This window comes from Phallusia mammillata, chromosome 6 (assembly GCF_965637545.1).
Source record: "Phallusia mammillata chromosome 6, kaPhaMamm4.hap1.1, whole genome shotgun sequence".
In the NCBI taxonomy this organism is placed as follows: Eukaryota; Metazoa; Chordata; class Ascidiacea; order Phlebobranchia; family Ascidiidae; genus Phallusia; species Phallusia mammillata.
In genome coordinates this window covers 25,347,570-25,370,802 of record NC_137257.1, presented here as the reverse complement: position 1 = coordinate 25,370,802, position 23,233 = coordinate 25,347,570, and the positions used below count along the sequence as shown (strand labels likewise).

At 34.1% G+C, this 23,233-nt stretch overlaps 2 protein-coding genes and 1 non-coding gene across 4 annotated transcripts; all 3 read left to right on the top strand.

The window, feature by feature from the left end:
* The first annotated feature begins 1,475 nt into the window (after positions 1–1,475).
* Positions 1,476–16,422, top strand: LOC145232484 (uncharacterized). The gene is made up of 21 exons (XM_080097113.1): positions 1,476–1,590; positions 1,855–2,029; positions 2,910–3,063; positions 5,250–5,344; positions 6,006–6,199; positions 6,575–6,685; positions 7,171–7,348; positions 7,970–8,106; positions 8,395–8,493; positions 9,458–9,582; positions 10,027–10,182; positions 10,691–10,891; positions 11,428–11,625; positions 11,964–12,080; positions 12,608–12,745; positions 13,093–13,202; positions 13,554–13,806; positions 14,139–14,277; positions 14,671–14,825; positions 15,192–15,362; positions 15,736–16,422. The coding sequence occupies exons 1-21, from the start codon at positions 1,521–1,523 to the stop codon at positions 15,853–15,855; spliced, it is 3,096 nt and encodes a 1,031-aa protein (XP_079953239.1). The 5' UTR covers positions 1,476–1,520; the 3' UTR covers positions 15,856–16,422.
* On the top strand, positions 9,165–9,238 carry Trnas-gga (transfer RNA serine (anticodon GGA)). The gene has a single exon. It is a non-coding gene; the product is annotated as a tRNA-Ser (tRNA).
* Positions 16,423–18,261: 1,839 nt separating the features above from the next.
* Positions 18,262–22,946, top strand: LOC145233784 (uncharacterized). 2 transcript variants are annotated; one of them, XM_080098569.1, is made up of 4 exons: positions 18,262–18,490; positions 19,373–19,434; positions 19,522–19,572; positions 19,732–22,946. In XM_080098569.1, the coding sequence occupies exon 4, from the start codon at positions 21,947–21,949 to the stop codon at positions 22,592–22,594; it is 648 nt and encodes a 215-aa protein (XP_079954695.1). In that variant the 5' UTR covers positions 18,262–18,490; positions 19,373–19,434; positions 19,522–19,572; positions 19,732–21,946; the 3' UTR covers positions 22,595–22,946. The 2 variants fall into 2 exon arrangements, with proteins under 2 accessions (XP_079954695.1, XP_079954694.1); XM_080098568.1 differs by lacking the exon at positions 18,262–18,490 and having other exon boundaries at positions 19,065–19,434.
* The last annotated feature ends 287 nt before the right edge of the window (positions 22,947–23,233 follow it).

The following is a 23,233-nucleotide window of genomic DNA, read 5'->3' as shown; positions in this document are numbered from 1 at the left end:
GAATGCGCATATGCGCGAGTTATGAACTTCAAGTGAATATTAGGAGCAGTGGCCCCGAAGTTAAAATAACGATTTAGGGCTTTTTGAAAACGGCATGCTCTGCAGAAAAAGAATATGGCAGTGGCTTTTATCCCTCGAAACGTAGTAAAGAGCATTAAGCAGTCATATTCATAAGCGTATTAATATTTTTGGTTTTGATTATTTTTCAAACGAGTGCCATCGTTGGCTTGTTAATTCCTTGAAAAGTATTGTGTGCAAATTTTTCTGTTCAGCCTTGTTTGGTTCGCGAGATATTGAGGTCGAAAGTGAACTCTTTTTGACGATTTTGATCGGTCGCGCGTCATTGTTTGCTGGCGAGCGAGACGGCGGCAATATGCGCGAGTTATGAACTTCAAGTGAATATTAGGAGCAGTGGCCCCGAAGTTAAAATAACGATTTAGGGCTTTTTGAAAACGGCATGCTCTGCAGAAAAAGAATATGTCAGTGGCATTTTTCCCGTTTGAACACAATAGCTAAAAATCCGCCTCAAAGTAGGACAAGGGTTGGTCGTTATGGCAATATTCAGTTTCGTATGATTAATATTTCGCTCAGAATCAATGTTTTCTTTTGATTTTTACAATATAGTAGCCTAAATACCTCATAATTGCATATGTGTGTGATTCATTGCATTTAAGTGTCAATTTCTTGCGTTTTTTAAAGATAAACTGAAGATCGTACTTATTCCAAAATGTAATTTGGCAGTAATAACATTTAATCGGTTATCAATTTTTACCATTAGGTATTTTTAAGTAGATATTTTTTCTGTGCAAAGTAATGACCCTTATTTGCATTTCCTGCAAGTTTCATTCAAATCTGTTGAGATTTGACCTCAAAATTTGAGCGCCAAACCTAAACTGCCACCTTTTTACGTCCTAAAATTTTTCAAATAAATTGCATTTTTTTAACCAGCCGCCCCGAAGTTTGGCGCATATCACTTAGATTTTCAGGAACGTAAAGCTTTTCCAAAAAAAATGAGCAATATTTTATTTTTCCCGTTTTAGTTTGAGTTACCAAAATCGGGATATTTCGGCCCAAAATTTTTTTAATTTTGTGGCAAAAATTTTTTTTTGGCATTTTTAAATTCTGCATGTTCGACTTAGTACAGGTGTGAAATTTCACCTTTCTACCTGTACTAGAACTGGAGATATGCGATGTTTTGTGTGTTTGCTGGAGCCTTTTTTCCGCTGTTTGCCCTGGGGGCGTAGGTCGCGCATTGTGGGTTGCAAGTGTTGTTTAAAAGTTGCACTCAACGCGCATAATTTTTAGTTTACAAACTGAAAAGGTATTAAGTATTGCAAATTTTGTTGTTTAACTTTAGTATTGCATTTTTAAGTATTGCAAATTTTTGTTGTGTATTGTTTAAAATACATTTGCCAGAAGAACTCTATAAACTTGACATTATGTCTGGCAGCCATAGCTTATATATGTATGTTGTTTGACTCGAATATTGTCTTCAAGTTTCAGGAGCATATTTTTGAATAATGTTAGGGTTTTGGTGTTTTGTTATTGTGGGTTGCATTGCATTGAATGGACCAACAGCAGTTGAATCAGGTATGCGGGAATTAAGTGTTAAACATAGCTAAATGTGAAATTAAGTTCTAATATATATTGCTCAAAAAGTATTTTTGGTTCCCGTACAGTCTGTACATTTTTTGTATATAAATTTTGCCACTTATTTTTTGCACCAAGCAAGTGTTTTGAAAATTAATATATTAACATAACATAAAGTGGCTTTTATTACCATTATTAAATGAAACAATAAACATATTTTGTTACTAATGTTACCGACACTTTATAACAGACATATTTTTTCAGTCACGTACAAGCCATGGTTGACAGAAGAGGTTCTTTTCTTGGCCGACGTATGTTGCTTGACACACAATGAGTTTCTCAGGATGAAGGTGGAATTATACTTCTCAGCAAAAGTTTTTACTGATATCTCAACAGATCGGAATGCCAATGGAAGCATTTATGTGTTTAATTCAACAGGGTTAGTTACATATTTTGACTTTTTCTCTGTTTACCAAGTAAAACTGGCAATATGGTTACAAACAAGAACATGTCAGTGATTAAATGATTGCATCTGTTGGGTTGTGACTCATAGGTTGGAAACCACTGGAGAAAATAAGTGGAAAAGTTTTTTTTAAAATTGTTTTGCTGTGTAGTACCATATTTACTCATTTCTAAGCCACATGTTGAGGTGTTAAAAAAATAATGTAAGAAATAATGAAGTAGTGCTTAATTGCCTAGGCTACACTCGAAACCAGTACCGATACTATTATTATATAAATAAACCACCGTCTTACACAATAAACTACGGTAAAGGCAACTAGCAACTGTGATATTCAGAGCTTTATGAGCTTTATACGGAACTTTAATGAGATTTATATCGTACCCATACTCCTTAAAATACGTTGCGTTGTATAGTTCGGTGCGCCTTATGTATGAACAAAAAACTAATCAAAGCAATTTATTGACAGTGCGCCTTATAATCGGGTGCGCTTTATGGTCCGTAAAATATGGTACATTGATAATTGTACCCATCAGAACATATATTGACGTATAATTTGTACACGCATACATGTTTTGAACCCTAAATAAATGAAACAATACAAGTCTCGACTTACAATCAAGTAAATACGGCAAGCGGTTTGATTTTAACTTTGCCAGGATATTTGTTAATAGCAATAAAAGATCTGTACCAACACCTGGTATAGAGTTAAACAACTAAAATATCCCATTTCAAGAAAAAATATTTTTGTGATGTGGGCTATGCTTAAAAGAAATACGTTTTATCCTTTGGGGAAATAACATCCACCTACACACTTTTTTAAAAAAAAAACTTATTTAAAATAATTTGAATCTACCAGGTCTGAAACCCCTTCGAGCAACCCAACTTTCACAAGTCTTAACATGAAGCGATGTTCATCTGTGGAATGCCTGGAACAAGCTGCTATTAGCATGGATGAAGCGAATATTGTGACAACATCAAGCCTTGCAGCTGCTATTGAACACATATCAAAAGTAAACAAATAATGTATATCAAATATGACTATAAATATAGTTGTTCTAAGATTAAATTACAACTTTAAGTCCATATATTTTAGAAGCATTGATTTATTTTAAAAATTAAATTCAATTTTGGTGATCTTTTGAAGCCTATTTTTTTTTGTTTTACACCAAATGTCGTTGTACATATAATATTAAACATCTATATTCACTGGCGCCCACTTATGGGGAGGCGGGGAGGCGCCGCCTCCCCGGGTATCTGTGTCGCTGACTACGTCATAAACAAGTTTTGCGTTAATTTATGCACATACAGTTTTGTAGTAACTCTGTACTATTGCAGTCAAAGACTGTCTGGTTTGAACAAACAAACCTTTCTGAAAAATCAAACAACGGATATTGTTACGTCACAAACGTATACTTGAAGTGTTACATGCAGGGTTGCCATACCGTCCTTATTTCTAAGATTTGTCCTTATTTTAAAGGGCAATGTCTTAGAAAAAGTTTTTGTCCTTATTTCTAAGAACTGTCCTCGTGTTTGATGAGTCCTTATTTTGTCTTATTCTTAACAATTACAAGTCAAATCCCTAGACCTAGGCTGTCGTGAGATGCACTACGTGTTTTCTACGAACAAAGAGTTGAAGCAGATTGTTCCTGGCAAAAAATATGACATGTGATTTGTCGAAGCTCGTATAAATGCAAAGATTTGTTCAAAAACGTTTGTTTCGTTTGATATGAAAGTCCAATTGTTCGTGTGTCCATATTTCGAGTTCCATGTCGATGGCAACCCTGGTTATATGCAATGAGCCATTGGATAAAAACATGCAAGAAGTGTTTGCTAAAACTCGGTCAGCAACATCGACACAAATTGACATCGTTTACAAAGGGGGTAGCTTTTAGTTTTTTTCAGGGTGAGCCGCATAACATGAAATTGACATTATACGGCCACATCGCTTACAAGCACAAACGCAGCGCCGTTCCGCAATTGTGGTCTACAAAGCGGTTTTGTGGGACCAGCAGGAGCTACAATATTATTAAGAGATAGCGCTACTGTCGAACAATGAAATTATGTGGCATAAACTACTAACTTCTCATTTATGTCATCACAATTAACAAAGAAAGGCACCTGTATACGCACAGTAACGAAAGCATTGATACTTTAAGTCTTGTATGTGATGTAACAAACTGTTTTTGAATCAATTTTATGCGTCCTGTGAAGTGTAAAACTAGGTAAACTTAAGACCATATGTTGTTGTGGGAACACTTTCGTAGCAAATTAACTTTCAACGGTTGACTCGTTGTTTTCCTAGGTATATATTTAGAACAAATACCTTCGCGGGCTTTACTTTGGTAATTCCTCATTTAAAAAAAGCTAAACTTAAATGCGTTACATGCAATTTGCTGTGTAATAGAAAACATGGTTGAAACCAACCAAACGACCTAAAAACGTAAGAAACGATTATTATAATGGCTTTTTAGACGCATGTGCGCCTTGTTGCGGAAAATAAAACATGCTTTGTAATAATTGTTGCGGGGAAAGAAAAAATGTATTACTGTATAGTTGGGTCGGCATCAGCTGCTAATGTTATGTATACTAGTACAGAAACACTGTAAAGGGTGTAACTTGCGACGTTAAGTGACGTCCGGGCTGAAAATATTTTCGTCTTTACCGAGTTATAAAATTCTGCCTCCCCGCCGATTTTAGCAAGTGGGCGCCTATGTCTATATTTATGTGTATTATAAGGGTTCAACTGGTTAAAACATACTGCAAATTTCTATACTAAGTTGTTAAACAAGTATTACCACAGGATAGTTCAAACGATGAAATAAAGTTTGGAAAGAAATAATTTATAAGGGCTGTCTGTTGGTGAATGTTAAACGTGACCAACAATTATTATGACGAACATTGGTCTTTCCTCTTACACGCACTTACTTACTTGTCTTAATCATGTTATCGGTAACACCCCCGGGATTGACAAACTTCCTGTTTAAAACGTTTGACCTTTTGGCCCAGGAAATTATATAATCTAAAACAATTTGATACTTGTGGTTTTATATTGGCTAAGTTGTTTTCTTATCAATGTTATAGAATTATTCTTGTTTAACCTTTATATGACTGGATGCGTTTTCTACTGGGAAATAGACTTTTTTCTCAAAAAAACAAATTCAATAAGGCAACTTGTTTTAATGTTTTAAACTTTCAGTTGTATTCAACCTGGCAATACAACAGGGTTCAAAGGAAAACTTTGGTTGTTATAACAACGAGTACTGCAGATTCAAGAGATGCTTTACTTAGAAGGTAATTCCGTATATCTGTAAAGGTATATTCCCTCAAGCTATATGCTTTCTTAGACCTGTCATTTAATATATTATTATGTCATTCAATATTTGCACAATAGACAGTCGCATATTTTTTTTCATGACAAATTGAGGAGTTTGCCAAGTGTAAAGAGAAGTATGGATGATTCTTTTAGTCATAACTTTAAAAAAATTGAACAGAAAGATTTTCGGTTCCAAAAGGAAAATCTAAGATTGCAAGGCACATCTTTTTGTGTGTAATAGACCCTTGGTTCCCAACCGGGGAGGAATTCGTGCCTAAGGAGGAATTTTATGAGTTCAGGGGAGGAATTTCATAAAAACTGTAAAAAAACATTTACATTGGAAATGCTACATAATATTTTTTTATATACATTATTATGTCCATTATAATTTGGACCCGGTTGTAAAGGACTCTTAAATGGACATCCCCAATTATAAGGTCTATTTCAAATTGCTATAATTTTTTATGTTATATTTGTTTTTCGCCTTATGGGGAGGAATGAATAGTTCGAAAATGGGCAAAGGGAGGAATGTAGCAAAAAAAGTTGGGAACCACTGCTGTAGTCAACTGTTTCAAATAAAGTGTTAAACAGGAATCATAAATGTTCAGTTTGTAAGTTACCTGAAACTTTTTTTTTCAGTCACACCATCACAAATGACCAAAACATTACAGTATATGCCGTTGGAATTGGAAACGGTACCAGTCAAGAAAAATTATCTGTGATTGCAAATGGAGGCACAGACAATTCGAGGGTTTATTGGACACCCAACTTTAACTGTTCAACGTGTGACCTTGTGAAGGATTTGAAGGTCAATCTTAACACAACACCAACAGGTAACAAAGTGTAGGTAATATTTTCAAGATACTATTTTTTTTATTTTAATTTCTATGCTTATTGCAGGAAATATACACAATTTGATTTTATCATAAATTCCTTTCATTGCAAAGTGAGTTTTAAGCCACTAAAATTCTGGCTAATTGCATAATAACTTGAATATGTGAATATGAAAATGTATCTTTTCAACATTTGGTCTAAACTTAAATCGACGTTATAGGTCAAACAGAGTGCACTGTCTGCAGCTTTTCATTTCTTGGCATGATGCTGTAACATTGGTGCAAACTTGATTCATAGATTTGGCAAAAAGTAGTGTTGACTGCCCTTGGCTGTTTAATATACTTGTGGTGTTTTTGACATTTATTATTGTTTAGAACCTGACTGGTGCACAGTTTACAAATGTCACTCATCTGCGACTTGCCAGTGGAGATGGCCCTACTGTAAATGTGGGGATGGTTATGATGGGAATGGAACAGCATGTAACAGTAAGTCATATTGTAGTTCAGTTTGTTAAAATTAGGAATGAATGTTTTGCTTACACAAAAGCACTAATACATTTAAAGTACTGGGTCAATTTGCCAGATTAAAGACTAAATATTTTAGTAAACAATTCAATACTTTAAGTTAAATTTATTGATTTTGCTGCTTACGCCATTTTTGCTGAACTTTTTTTGGTTTTATAGTTAACTTATTCAGTTTCAATGCTAACTTAACCTTCTATGGGGAAACAAATTGCAGCAACATAATTGACCTAATATTCACTATGCTGGAGATATGTTATTTTCGCCAAGTTGTTTTAAATATTTGCTTATTTAAATATGTTTGTATATGACAAATGTCATCAATAGAATCCTGTTCTGTGCTGCCAAATATTATAACAGCATAAATTTTATGAAGCAGCTTAAATTATTTGCATTAGGATAAACATCGCTAAAGAACACTTTTTGTCGCATTTTTATTTTTTTTACAGGATTGTACTTGCTTGAATTCACACAATCATTAAACCCTGGTGTAGTTCTCACATCAGCAGAGCTCCGCGATGTAAGCGGTCACTTGCAAACACTTTTTTATCCTGACTCCTCTGAGCAACCTAACATGGGTGCGAGGCACTGGGACTTACATATTATCTCGTCCAACAACGGCTTAAGGCATGATATATGTTGCTGTGATCAGTTTAATCTGTTTTACAACTTTGAACACTTTTGCTATAATCATGGTTGCCATACAGCTGAAAAATTTGTTTTTTATTCAAAATAATACAAACATATTCTAATGAATCTTTGCATTTATAAAACCATGACATATAAAAACATGCCATTTTTGTATTTTCTTTTGTGATGTCACAAAATCTTGCAACAAAAACATGTTTTAGTGTATAACACAATACCAGATGCCAGAGGGAAAAAGAGTTATTGGTAATAATAAGACAAAATAAGGACTTAAATCAAAAACAAGGACATTTCTTAGAAAAAGGACAATATTTTTTTCAAGACATTGCCTTCAAAATAAGGACAAGTCTTAGAAATAAGGGTAGTATGGCAACCCTGACTATAATTTAGCTAAATGTTTCTGATAACTTTAAATGTTGTTTCCCTAAACTTGGTTTATGGTACATGTATTTTGTATAACTGAAATAAATATGTTTGGGTTTTCTTTTTTTAAGTCTTTAAGTCTAAAAAAAAATTAGCATCGCTTTAAATAGATTTAAGGAATTTAATGGTAAAAATACAAGTTTAGTTGTAACAATATTAAAAATCATCTTTTTTTAGATATTATTATCAATTTGCTGGAGCATATGAACCAGTTGATGTATTGGTGCAAAGATATGCTGCAGATGTGAAAAAGTGGTTTTCCACAAGTTATTTTGAAAAATATGACAAAATTGGACTTGGACTTCCACAACCTGGTTTGTTCACTTTATTTCAAAGAAATTATCCTTTATTTTGTTAATTTAAACATAAATTAGTTTTTACTTTTGGCAATTTAAAAAAAATGAAGGCAATTTACTTTTCTTTGTTATGGGTTTGTGTTGCTTTATTAGGATGTCTTAGATATGCTTGAAATTGGTTTAATATTGCAATATTGCCCAACTAAACTGTAAAAAAGTTCGTTTAAGAATAAATTTGCATTATTTGATGATTTCTACAAATAAATATTCAACCCTTTTGTAACAAGAATAAATTGTATTTTTCAGTTGGATGTGAGCATTCATTCCCAAATCACATTTCTTCTTTTTACTTTCCCATTACTTTGGTCAATTCCGTGAGCAGCCCTTGGAATTTGTGCCCAAAAGGTAATACAGATAGCAGTACTAATAACCTTTGAATAAAGTAAGCTTAATTTTTCCTGATGTGACAATATAAACAATCACAATCTCTGTTTTTATTAAAGTTAATAACTGGTTATGCAAACATCTTTCCTGAAAACATACTCAGTCTATGCAATGCTTAGAAATATGTTTCTCAAAGAAGTGTTATATTCAGTTTAGTAGTTAACACATATTATTGTGGTTTTGTGTTGATGACAATGTTTCATGTAGTTTTAATGAACCTAATTTCTTCACTAGTTATTTTGTTAAGTACCTAATTTTTTCACTACTTAGTTTTTTTTCACTAGTTACATTTAATTCTGTTTCAGAAACTTAAATGATTATGCTTCACAGTTAAGGTAAACATAAATTCATTGCTGGGATCAGCCCTTAAGTGTCTATGCAGACCAGCGATCACGGCACACTCATATATAAATCACACTATACCAGGCCCATTGAAGGTGCCATACCGAATCAGCCGGTCTCCAAGCATTCACCACCATATGGCAAGGCGTAGGCTAGAAAAATCTAGCCTGCGGTGGGATTCGAACCCACGACAGGAGTCTTTCCGGGACTCGCGCTCTTCAGCTGAAATGTGCAGCATATGAGGCAGGCAACGGTGCTTGTGATTCGACTTTCGGCGGATTCTCCACTGAGCCTGCGTAGCTCAGTTGGTAGAGCGCGAGTCCCGGAAAGACTCCTGTCGTGGGTTCGAATCCCATCGCAGGCTAGATTTTTCTAGCCTACGCCTTGCCATATGTTGGTGAATGCTTGGAGACCGGCTGATTCGGTATGGCGCCTTCAATGGGCCTGGCGTACTGTGATTTATGCTTCACAGAAGTTCTACTTTTTAAACAGAACAACATCCCATTCCCTACCATCAGTATTTCAGAGTGGCTATTGTTTCAAAATGCTCCATATATATTTCGTGAGAGTCTATATTTTTCAGGATTTCCCCGGGCCTCGATACAGTGTGACCCACATAATACAAGCAACAGTCTGGGTCTTGTAATTGGTGGAAGGTTTGACCCAACCACTCTAAACACAGTTTCATGTGATGCAAATTTATCGCAGGTACCAATTTTTCAGTGACTTTGTGGCCCTGGTAATGAAAAGTGTTTAAAATTTTCATCTTTCTTCAACATTTGTAAGAAAAAATAAGTGGTCATCAATTACAGATCTTAATGCTATCTGTTGTTTTGAAATTAGTTAACATTCATTGTTACTCTGTTGGTATCATAGAATGATGGTAGTGAAATATATGTCATAAATACAGTTTATAAAAAAGACTGAAAAATCAAACTAATTGGATTTAAGTTTCCCAACTTTTTATTTTGTTTTTTTTACCTGTGAAAAAACAGTGCCTTAGATTTAAGTTATTAAATGTAATAATTTTGTTTGACTCCCGCTACAACGTTTGTTGAAATAAATTAGTATTTTGAGTGAATTTTTTTCTTAACAGCTAGTATCGTTGAGGTTGTTTATTATTAAAAGACATTTCAAATGCATTGTTTGTAGATCGACACAAGTAACTTGGATTTGAATAGGATAGCCAACGTATCAGGACAACTAATGCTGCTTAGTGGAGGATATAAACTTAATGACAAAGAGGTTAAACAAGCCTTAAACATTATTGACTCAATCAAAACAGCAGTGGAAAGTTTATCACTAAAGGTAAGAAAATATGTATTGATTAAAGAAGTATTTAAGAGTTAACGAGAGTAGTATAGAGCTTTTTTTGTACATTTTCTGCAAAATTCATCTTTTTATTACCATTTCTTTTCAATGTTGGCTTTACACGTCAACATACGCTTTGCTGGGTTCATTTATTTGTCTGACTAACAATTGTTGACAAATAATTGCACTCAGTGGTGGGATACAAATTTTTGTCAGTCGGTTCTATCACAAAAGTCTTATTTTTCAGCCGGTTCTGTTACAAAAAGTCCATTGACAGTAACCAGTAATGCTAACCAGTTTGCTGATCTCATAAAATTTCATGAGACTTTTCTATAGAACCAGTGCGAACCGACTGAATCTCAACACTAGTTGTACTATATATCATAATAAATAATGTTATCAAACTAAAGTGCTTAATATCATAGCATGCAGATTTTAAACTAGTAAATAGTTAGTTGTAAAAAATTTGGCATGAGTTTACAAATAGTCTTAACTTGTTATTTAGATATCTCCTCATATTCTTGGCAACATGGCAAGTGCAGTATCAGAATTACTCATTGGTCTTAACGGAAGTGTCACCTACAATAAAGACCTCATCACAAGACACAAAGTCATTGATACTTTGACTTACCTTGCACATACTTTAAACATGAGTCAAGTTGTTGGTGACACTTGGGAATTCAAAACCAACAAAGTTCAGTTAAAAGTAAGACAAAAAAAAACAAAATGTTTATATTTTTTCTTGTGGGACATGAAATTGTTAAAATATTTGTTTAGTAACAAATCATTTATTGTCCTAGCTCTTCAAAACATTTATACATTATTGTTTTCTGCGCGAAAAGATAAAAAAATATTTGCCTTTATTTCTGTACAATGTACATTTAAAAAATGTAATAAATTATTCATTGTCCTACCTTATTAAAAAATACTATTTGCTTTGATATGCTCATCTAAATTACGACTTACTTTTTTGGTTTATTAGTCCATCTATTTTCACATTTGTATCTGTATTAAAACATTTTTGCACACAATGTGTAGCATAAAGTGCATATCACTTACCAAATTTTTAGAAATACCCAGAGGCATTTTTTTCACCAAACCACTGGTGGCTTGTTTGCATAATACTGCTTATAGGGACTAAAGTATTTTAGCCTTGCCCACACAAAACACCCACACATAATTGTACAATAAATCCACAGGTTACACTGTGGCACTGTTTAACACTTTAATTCTCCCTGACAGGTACAGGACATTCCTGCTTCAGAAGACTCAGTATTTTTTGCACCATGGCAGCCATTATACAACTACAATTACACAATGTATCCATTAAATGCTTCGCTTTACGTGAATAAGTCAAACGGTACAAGTGGAAAACTTCGGACTGTAATAATCTTTTTCAATTCGACTACAATGCAACAACCAGACAGCAACAAACAAGGGGTAAGCTAATGTGCTATCACCACAAACAAATGTTAAATATACATATCAATAACATGAATAGTTTAGATTATTTTTTAAGGGGTTACTGGCATTGGAACTCCAAGAACTTTTTAATAGCATATTTCGCAAGTACGTAAAATAACAGAACACCAATTGCATACGTTGCCTTTCCTAAGCTGACACATTATGCTTGTTACTATTTTATTAATACAAGCCTGGTTTAAAAAATTACATCTCTTTGATTTACTTAAAATATAGAATCCTTAAGAGTTTAAAAATATACTTTAACATTGTTGTGCACAATTGTTGGATTAAAACCATACATGTTGTTTATGCAGATGGTTGCTGCATCAACAAGCCACAGTCCAAAGGCAATCATATCAAATCCTAATTTCACAGTTAAAATGTTATCTGCTGAGGAGAGCTATGGACGAATCAATAGTGATACCTTTCAGGTGGGTGTGATATTGTTATCTGTCAAAGCTATGATTCACAACTATTACACTAGTTTCACAACCCTTTTTTTCACAGCTCCCTTGGGTTTACTGACCATATCTTACATCCCATTTTCCACAAAGTGACTAAAACTCTATAACTTTAATAATTAATTAAACATTTTTAAGAAAATCCTTCAGAAACATGTCATGCACCTCAGGTAAAAAACTACACAGGTCTGCAACCCACACTATAACATTACCCCCCTATTTTTCTTTAAACTAATTCCATTTAATTGCTACAAAAAAACGAAATAAATTTTTGTTAATATCTAAGTTTTAACAGTATGTTGCCAAATAGGCTTTGACAAAATGCAATATAGGCCGATCAGAGAATATCAAAATGGATGCTTCTTTATGTTTATAGCAGGTTATATCAACTTACTACTTGGAAACAAGATCTCCCTGTTAAGCACTTCTGCCATAAAGAATATTTGTTACTAAGGTTTTGGCATTTGTTTTAATTTTTTTTGTGATTTTTTCAATAGGCTGCCTATGTTCGACACCAGTGTGTCACGTGGGATTCGAACATTTCTGATTGGTCAGGGGAAAATTGTTGCCTTGACAATGATGTGTATCCAAGCACAGAATGCAAATGCTCCACAGGAATTGTTTCAATGAGAACGGTTTGTTGAAGACTTGGTTCAGTTTGTGCAACTTTGTTTGTAAAAACCTGAATAAATTAATCTGACTATTTCCTGCAATGCAGTTTTTAGGCGACAGCAAAAATCTATTACTTTTGATTGTCACTCATAATAACCTAAACATTTGCTTCACAATAGACATAATTTAATATAGTTATAAATTTTAAAGATATTGTTAAACATTTGAGCAGTTCAAAGTTAGTTAAACATGTGTCTACTGGTTACTAAACAAAAATTAGGTTTTTACCAATTTATACCTTTTTGAATTTACAGTTTGTTGTTGGAACTAATTCTTGAATCTAACTTACTGAGTTTTTTTTGTTTTTCAGACAACAACTAGAGTGCCACCCATTATCGAACAATCCATTCTAATCATTGTAACTAGCTCCGTGTTCAGCTTTGTCCTTCTCACTCTCTTTGTTTGGATTATTTACAAAAGGTTCGTTAAAAAATAAATAAAACTTTCTAGTTAATCAAACATTTAAGTAAACTCCAAAACATATGTCACCTATTGCATGATTTTCATCTAGTGTCCGATTTGCTGGTCTCGAAATGAAATGCTGTTTACAATTATATAAAAAAAAATTATAGCACCAGTCCCAAAAAGAGTCTTGTTTTGGGTTTAAATCCCACCACATGCTGGAGCTGATTTGGTATGACGTCTTCAGTAGGCCTGGTGTGCTATTATCGGTACAAATTTGGTGACACTTTGCTTTTCATAGTTAAAGCATACAATTTTTGCTATATTAATGCTTTCATAAAATTGTTTTATCTTTTTGTTTTTCTTCAGAAATGAACTAGACTCTGATCCTTTCTACCACCAGCGATTTTTATGTCTTACATTATCGCTTACCTACTTGCTTTACGCTTTTGCACTTCCATGCCTTGCCACAAACGACGTCAACAATGGCTATGGAACTTACCTTGTGCCGTGGAAGTTTAACTCAGGAATGGCACAAACCACACTTCTACATTTTGCTGTGTTATCCTCATGGCTGTTACTCACATTATATTGCTTCTCATCTTACAAACAGGCAGTTGAGGTGTGTGTTTAACAATGCATTGAAGTTAAATTGGTTAATACATGTTTTATATGCATTGGCAAAAATGACAAAAACAATTCTTACTGACCTTTTTTGAAAGTGTGCACTTTTGTACTGTAAAATTTTTTTATCGGACTATTTTGTACAAGATTTTGTGCGGACTGTTTAAATTTAAAGCTCCCATATTTTTACAGTTTACTAATTAGTTATAGGTACCAAAATAAATAACTCCAAACACGATTTTATATCAAATTTAAATTTTGCAAAATGTAAAGAAATTTTAATAAACGGTAAAGAATTATTAAAGAAATGTTTTCATTTACTTTTTACAGACCAAGTTTCCTGGATCATATGCTGTTTTTGTTCCCTTCATCGTATATGTTATCGCTGCAAGTGCAGTTGTGATCGACTCTGGATATTTCCTAGGAATTCTCGACCAATATTTGACTAACACTGATTTCTGCCGCACAAGTAAGTTATGCAGAAAACCTCGATTAATCTGAACCCGTTTAGACCAAAAAAATTCTAAAGATCAGGCGAAGATCTAGAATCTAGATTACCCAATGTTGATCAGTTAAAGCTTTACCACATTTCAAATCATATGTACCTCAAGTTTTGGGTGAAGTATAGAATTAATCAAGCCACTATAACGGAGGTTTATTGTACATTAAAAGCTTAGTTGCCTATTTATGACTGAGTGAAGATATTTGTGTGTGTACGGTACAAACTGCACCCTGTAAAATGAATGTATATGGGTACATTTTCAATTGGGCTGTCACTTTAGATAAAAAACCTATACATTTCAACAAACTGTTTAGACTGAAGTTTTAATGTCTTTGTAAAGGCAGCTCTCTTTTTTTTCAGATGATTGGAGATTTATTACATCGACATACTTAGCAGACAACATGTGTTGGATAAGCGGAAAATCTTTCTACGTTGCTTCTTTTGTTTGTGTGCTTGTATCCGTGATTGGATATGTGGTCACTTTACTTCTGGCTATTGGTAAAGCTATAAAGCTGGTAAGTGGATCCAAAAATGTGGTAAAAATAATTATTGCAACTAAATGTGTTTGTTTTAAATGCTTAAAGTTTGTAAAAAAATCTCGAAATGAGTGTCATTATATAGATCAGCTTGTTTTTAACAGTTGAGAACAAAACACATTCTTCTAACCTCTCAAATGTGGAACCACCCTAAAATTGATATAGCATTGTTTTTTTCCAATGAATTTGATACAACAATAAGTAGCATACACTTCAATGCTTTACAGTTTTACCCCAAAACATTACCAGTAGACTTCAAATAACATACTATACTATTGTGACTGAAACATTTTGGTTGGAGGCCTTTTAGTTTTCTATTGATAACTTGATAATATGTTTTTACAGAGGGGAAATAAGCACCACAATCGGCCTGTGATGAAAGACACATTTTTTGCCTTGCTCTTGTCAGTAATATTCGGAGTTTGTTGCACATTTGCTCAATTCAGAGTCGGATCAGTGGAAGAAAGTGAAAGAAAAACCATGGAAATTTGTTTTGTGGTTTTCACTGGTATTTTGGTAAGAATGTTTTTCTAATCTTCTATCAGTTGAAATTGTACTTCCTATTGCCAAACCTTTAATTTTTCTTACTAAAATTTAAAAAATATTGGTTGCCTAGTTCAGATTTTGGTAAGAATGTTTTTCTAAGTTGAAATTGTGAAAGCCATTCCTACTGCAAAACTTTACTTAAATTTTCTAGGATAAAATTTTAAAACGATATTGGTTGCCTAGTTACAAAAATGTAGACATTGCAAATTAACTTGTCAATTTTGACTAAATGTTTTTACTGTAGATTCATTGAATTGCATTTAAATACAAGATAAACGATCTAAAAATTTGGGTGTTCTTGCCAATTTTTAATAAACTTTGTATTTCTATGACCGTGTTTCAGCTGTTGGGAATAATTCTTGTCTGGTATCTTCTACCTGGTCTGAGGAAAATTGATCAAGCTAAAACCAGGGACACCGTTGCCATGGACAACGTCCAATCTACCAGACTTATGAGGGCATAATTTCTGAAGCAAATGAATTCATGTTTTATTGTGTATTTTTTTTGACCATTTCTGTTCCATATTGTGTATTTTATCAACTAAGACAGTTTCATAAGTACTATTGCAACATTATTATGCCTATATGTGTGCTATGACAAAAGTGTTAAACAGGCATGGTACAGTACTAGTGTTGTTTTATTAAAAATCAGGTCAATAAACTAGAATTGTACAGTCAGTATTGACTAATTTTAAAAAAAACTCCTACCTAATAAAAAGCTTTTTTAATTTTTTAATAAAGTCTGCTTGGTTAACTGCACAAATTATTTAAAATAAATGCTTAAGCCATCAGCATATAACCAACGCTCTATGTATTAAAGCCAATCACGTCAAGTTCTATTATTGTATGTGATTTTGTTTTTTGTCCACTTTGTTGCATTTAACAGAACAAGTACGAAAAACCTCAATTACTCCTTCTGGATAGATCCTACATTTCTAGCTTGTGAATTTTTGATGTGTGCACAAACTATCAGCATTTGCATGTTTTTGTGTCTAATACTGAACTAGTACGCATGAAGAAAAGTAACACAAACACAATTGGGCTGTTTCATTGTGTAAATTTTGCATAGATTTTCATTGTTCCATTGGGTTTGCTGAGGTTTGCGGCTAGCTACACTTATCTAAAAGTCGTATGAGATGTGCAGGACTTTTTAATAAACTACAAAGCATATTTATAAGTCGGCCACAACGTTTAACTGGTGTTTACAGACATTCTATTCCAACCAATAGGCTACATTCGAACTAACCACATACAAAAATACAATTATAGGGGTAAACCAAGCATTTTGTTGCTTTATTGTCAGCACAGCGGGTTTGCTATGTTGTGTATGTATCAATTTATAACTGCAGATACGCTTTTTAAGCGAAATGTAGACTGCCCGGCTAAAGTTTGGCAAGTAAATGTAACAAAGTCGTAAACCGCCAGATTGCGCTAAGCCAAAGAGTCGTCAAGCATTACCAGACAAGTCAGCTGCTATTTGGTGTATGGCGGTACTGAATACCGTATGTGACCATATGTGAGTGCATGTGACCGCATGTTATTCCGCTTACAATACTGAACTGTATGGAAAATGTGTGAATACAAGCCCAACAAGGGTTAAATAAAACAGATTTTAACTTTATTTTTATTTACAAACCCTCAACCAACCCAGCTCTAACCGTTAGCGCTTTCAAAAGTCCCCAAAATTTATTTTCTTAAAGCACAATCAAGTCCTTTACAGCCTCCTGTCGTGTGATAACATGCGGTATACCATGCGGTCACATGCAATTGTGGGGTATCGTGTATTGAAGTTATGAGCACGTATAATATCATACGAGTGAATGTGATTGCATGACCGTTTTATTTCGTCATCGTCACCTTCTCAGTACTCGACCTTAAATGCCAGTTGTCGCTGTTTAACAACTTAAGCACAATTGTACAGTTGCGTCATCGTCACCTTTGCCACTATATATTCACATGTTGTAACTCTCACTTTTAAAATGTAACTGACGACGTCATCAGGACCGTAGCCCCTACACAATCACATGCAGTCACATGCAGTCACATGCAGTTACATGCTGTTACATGCGGTCACATGCAGTCACATGTTGTCACATGCGGTTACATGTAGTCACATCCGGTATCATACGGTATTTAGTACCACCGACGAGCGGCAACAGGAACCAGCAACAGGGGTTGTGACTTTTTTGTGACACTTGTCACTGTTTGTGACAGGCGTCAATGACAGGGCTGGGGTGTCACGAAATCAGTGACAGGGCGTCATTAAATCAGTGACAGGGCATTACTAAATCAGTGACAGGGCGATTTTGCTATAGTTAAGTGTGCAAAACGAGCCATGTGTTTGTAATTTTCGTCGTATGTTTCGAATTTTGTGCGAAAGGCAGAAAAGAATCGTCCGTAGTAGTATGGTGTTACTTCATGTAGTTTAGTTTATTCGCACTCTTCTACGGAATGTAGAGCGAAACACCTTAATTTAAGGGCTGCCACTCTAAATATTTTATAGCTAGATCTAGAAAGTTTGGGTTAAGTCTAGATGTACAAATTAGGATCTAGATGATGGCTATAAATTCTAGATAGTTTTTGTAACGTTTGTAAAGACCATGGGAAGAGTACAAGCTCACAAATGTTCCACCGATCTAACCACAAAAGCTTCAACGTTATAATGTTATAACTGTAACAGAAAAATAGAGTGATGAAAAGGAAGAAGTAAGCTTCTTTAGCATCAAATATAGATCAATTTATATTAAAAACCTTCATATGTGTTGTTTGGCTAATATATTACATTGAATTGGATTATTTTATGTTTAGATATATTTTTGGATGTTTTGTTTTTCAATCTAAATGATTCTAGATATATTTTGAGGTCAAACTCGATTATTTCATTCAAAGCGAAGTGGCAGCCCTGCTTGATTTCAATTAGTCAGTCACTACTGCAAACCATACTAAGAAGCAACAGGACTAAATCCATGTATAATTATAAAAAATACTTCCCGAACATAAGCAAATTAGGTCTTAAAATTGTAAAATTCCGTGCAATATTTCGTGCTTATGACTTTAATAAGGCATTTGTTAAATCTTGAAAAATTGCAAGCAGCAAAGGTAAGTGTGTTTTTTACGATTTTTGAACTTTCATTGTCTGCCAGGCAGTCTGACGAGCTCTAACAGAGCGAAAAAGTTCAATCACTTTTTTTTAGTCAATTTGTTTATTATTTAAACATGTCTAAGCTCTGTTGTGTGTCACATTGTGATATCTGAATGCCATATTTAACAATATGAATGTTACTTACAAAAAAGAGGATCTGAGTTTCCAAACAATAAAATACTTTTTACACATGTAGATTGGACAATACATTTAGCTGTTTGAAAACAGTGGATTCATGATTTCCTATCTGCCAGACACTGTTACAACTTAGTATTTGTTTTTTTAACCAGCTGATTTGGCCATATTTACACGAAAATTGTTCTTGTTTCTTGGGAGAAAGCCACCAACATTTAAAGATTGGAAACCTATTAATAGTAAACAATATTAAGAAAGTATTAAGCAACTACCAGCACAAAAGAAAGCGATTTAATACTGGTTCTTAACAGACTTGGAGGAGTAAAACATTTGTTTTGTTTGGTATTTTAATTAATTTCTTAGTTATCCTTTTTTGCTTATACAGTTTATCACCTTGCTTTTTATTTCATTTGTGTAACTTACTCAACACAATGTTTAAACTGATCATATTTAGATCTGATTGATTTAACTACAAGCAACAGAAGTATCTGTAAAACAGTAAAAAAATGACGCAGTATTACCATTGTATATTTTTGTTACAAAATATTGGTCAGAAAACAACTAGCCACTCTTGTGATTGTTTTCATTAAATAAAAGTTTTTGCTAATTGCTTGTTTACAAGAAAAAATAAAATAATCCTTAAAGGTTGCTGAATTTGCCAAACACAAGCTTAAAAATCATACCCTAATAGTTTTGTTTTCTAGTTTGAGAAGAGCACTGCTTCATTACAGGAATAAAATTGGTCAAAAAAAGTTAGATGAATTCGGTAAGACCATTAAATATTTTCCATTTTTTAAGCTTTAAAAGCAATTCTAGTGATGCTGCTAATCATTCATAATATCATTTTATTTAGACAGTCTTCTTGAGCTATGTAGCCAATGTGGAAATTGTGATTAGAAAATAGGTAAGTTTTTTTTTTGTTTTAGACAGCATGACCCACTTCACACATAATTATTTTCGATATAGTGCACAAAATGTTAAAACAATGGTAAAAGCATAACTTTTTTTATCATGTGTACATAAAAACTGTGTGCTTATCTACATGTAAAACATTTGTGAACAGATTGGATGTGACAGTTGCAGTCATTGGTATCTCATCAAAGTGTGGGAATCAACACCTCTGAGCTTGGAATAGTTCAGTCTTGGCAATGTCCTGTTTGCTTAAAATTTGTGATGTTATGGGTCCCCTTTCCTAAAGGAGGCACATTTTGATTTACTCAATTTGTTTGTTTTTTCCCTGAAGTTTTTCCGCAGCAGATGGTGGATATGGTCATGTATATAGCCATTTCTCTTGACGGCTCCAGTATTTAACCCACAGGCCACCAAAGTTTAAAAACATTTCTCATAATCTGACGCACCACAAACAACGAGTTTCTGTGATGTTATAGGGATATAAAGGCATGTGTTGCAAGTGTTACTTGCATTCATTTTGGGCTGGTTATTTGGCAGTTTTTTCTGTGATGTTATAGGGATATAACATGTGTTGCAAGTGTTACTTGCATTCATTTGGGCTGGTTATTTTGGCAGTTTTAACAGCCTTAAACAATCACCAATTGGGGTTTAATTTTAAAGGACTGTTGATTGATTGATTGTGGTTTTATATTTCATTATTTTGCACATAGCAACCTGTTACTAACCTGCTACCCCCCAAGATGGGTGTTTTTTAATTTTAAGGTGTCAATTGTTGTGTTTTAACCGATGCTTTCACTATTTCCCTCTTCTTTTCTTATTTACTTATAATGCAGTGTCACATGAGTATTAATCGATACACTGACAGCTAGAGAATATGGTGTGTTTGCTTAGATTTTTAAGTTGTTCATCACATCTAGTCTTTATTTTAGGCATTCATAAATTTGTTGTTTTTTGTTTAATAATAAAAGTTGTCTGAAATATTTTTTCATGCTTTATGATTACTGAAGAAGTTTTTGTAACAACAATATTGCCTTAACATTTTAATTAAGTTCCTAAAAATCATTGCACTCCTGGGACCGTTGGCACATTTTCTCCATCTATCTTCATCCTCTGCCAGTCCTATGCATTTCACCCCTGAACATTGCCCAAGCCAGTTCATTCTGGGTCTCCTGTGTCTTCTCATGACCTTTAACAGTCCTGTGCATGATTCCATTTCACATGGCCGAACGTTGGAAACTTTCGTCTTCATGTCACATCTTCATTGAGATTGCTTCCAGTTGTTCGCCTTCCATTGTAATGTCTAAGTCGCTCTCTTTATCATTTTGCCTTGACCTTACCAAATCTTTTTTCACTTCTTATCTCCATTCCATACCTTCTCATTGTACAGTCCGATGTCAGTAAGTTTCTTACCACTTTGTAATGAATTTGTCCCGCCACTGACACTGTTTCCTCAAAATCTTCTATTGGTTCCATCATTGTGTGCTCTAATAATATGTTGAACAAGATAAGCGACAGCAGACACTCTTGACAAACTGCAACCAAAGTGCACTTCTGTGGGTTGTCACTGCATTTCTGGCAGTATTATACAGTGCTTTGATCAGAAAGATCAGGTGGAGACTGATACCATGTTTCACCTTCATACCCTACAGAGCTTTTCTCTAAACTCTGCTGGTTGTGATGAAGTTCTTGATGTTGGTCTAAATTTTTCACGTAGTATTCGAATTGTTAGGTTGTGCTGGGTCGTCCACAGAAACTGGCTTGTTCTTCATATAAGAAGTTTTTATCATATGTTTGATCATATTCATGATCTCTTGTGTTTTCCAGGGTGCTTTCTGGTTCTATAGCTATTCCCAAAGTTTCCATTATGGTCGCATTCATGATTTTAGAGAACTCAGATGTTAGTTCTGGCAACAATGCTTAAAATCTACCTTTAATCTATATTTTAAACCTCTCTCTGCAACCTAGCTCTTTCAGACGACAAAGCAAAAAGACTGTTTTTTCAAAAATTATAAATCGGTGACAAGGCGTCATTCAATCATTGACAGGACGCCAGTGAATCAGTGACAGGGTGTCAAAATCAATGACAGGGCGTCAGTGAATCTGTGACAGGGTGTCAAAATCAGTGACAGGGTGTCAATAAATCTGTGACAGGGTGTCAGTAAATCTGTGACAGGGCGTCATTAAATCAGTGACAGGGTGTCAATAAATCTGTGACAGGGTGCCAGTAAATCTGTGACAGGGTGTCACTGTATACCTGACACCCTGTCATTGACAGGCGATAGGTGACAGCCTGTCACTAAATTGTCACAACCCCGTCTCGGAACCAGTTCGCAGCAAATACTGTTTAAAATTGCTGGAAAACAACGATGAACTCTTTAAGTAAAAACAAATTTGAGCTTCGTTGCTTAAGCAAGGAGGATATTCCAGCAACCAAAGACCTGATGTTGAATTATTTTATTCCATATCTTCCTCTGTACGACACATTTAAAGTTAAGAGGGCCGATGTGAAAGCCAGAGTTTCATTTCGAGTTGAAGAAACTTGTGACAGCGGGCTCTCTGCAGGTTGCTTTGAAAAATCGTCTGGTAAACTCGTTGGCGCTTTACTGTGTAAAATATATGATGATACTAGTGGTCCACTTGCAACAAACAACCCACCTGAACTAACAGCTATGATAAAGTTTTTAACTTGGCTAAAGAGAGATTTACCTCAAGCCCTAAATGCCCAGAAAATCTCTTCTCAGGCAATTGTTGCTGTTGACCCAGAATATGCCAGAAATGGGATATATCAGGCACTTAGCGAAAAATGTGATCAACTTGCTAAAAGTGCTGGATGTGATTATGTTGTAAGCCAGTTAGTGTCGATTTACACTGTAAAAGGATCACAGAAAATTGGAAGAAAGGTTTTACGGGAAGTTTATTACACTGATTATAGAGACCCTGATACAAATGAACAGCCAGATATGGATTTTTCCTCGATTCATAATTTTGCACAGCTTGTCTACAACAAACTATGATGTCAAATATACACACTTTAGTGAAATCTTAAATAAGTAACCGACTTAAAGTAAACAAAATAAATGAAAAAAACTATTAAATGGATTTGCTAATTAATAAACATGTTAACATTGGACTTGTGTATTGTATGTTTTTAACATATTGTACTGAATGTAGTTTAGTTTGTGTTATTTTGCAGTATTTGTTGTTTTGTTTCACCTCAATGGTGTAAGGTTTATAAAAAAATTTGCCATTGATTATTTCTCATCCTTATTTATGTCTTTTGTGAACTATGCTCATCATTGATTTAATCTTTGTGTTGTTTTATGTCGTGCAAAGTTTTATTTATTTTTATTTGCCGTATTGCAATGATTCAAGTTTCATATTTTAATCCAATAAATGCCTTATATTTACCCTTGTGTCCAACTTTTCAAGACTTTTAACCCTAAAACTGCTGCCAAAAAAATAAAGCAAATCATTTTACTCAAGACTCAGTTTCAACCAAAAATTTTTGTTATGCCTAAGGCACTGCACTAAATTTAAATTTTGTCCATTATATGTAAAGCTGTCTTAGAATATTTAGTACCAAAGGAGAAAGTTACATGGTGGCCTGTATCACAATCTTAATGTGGCAGACAATTTCATGTAATCATCTGAAT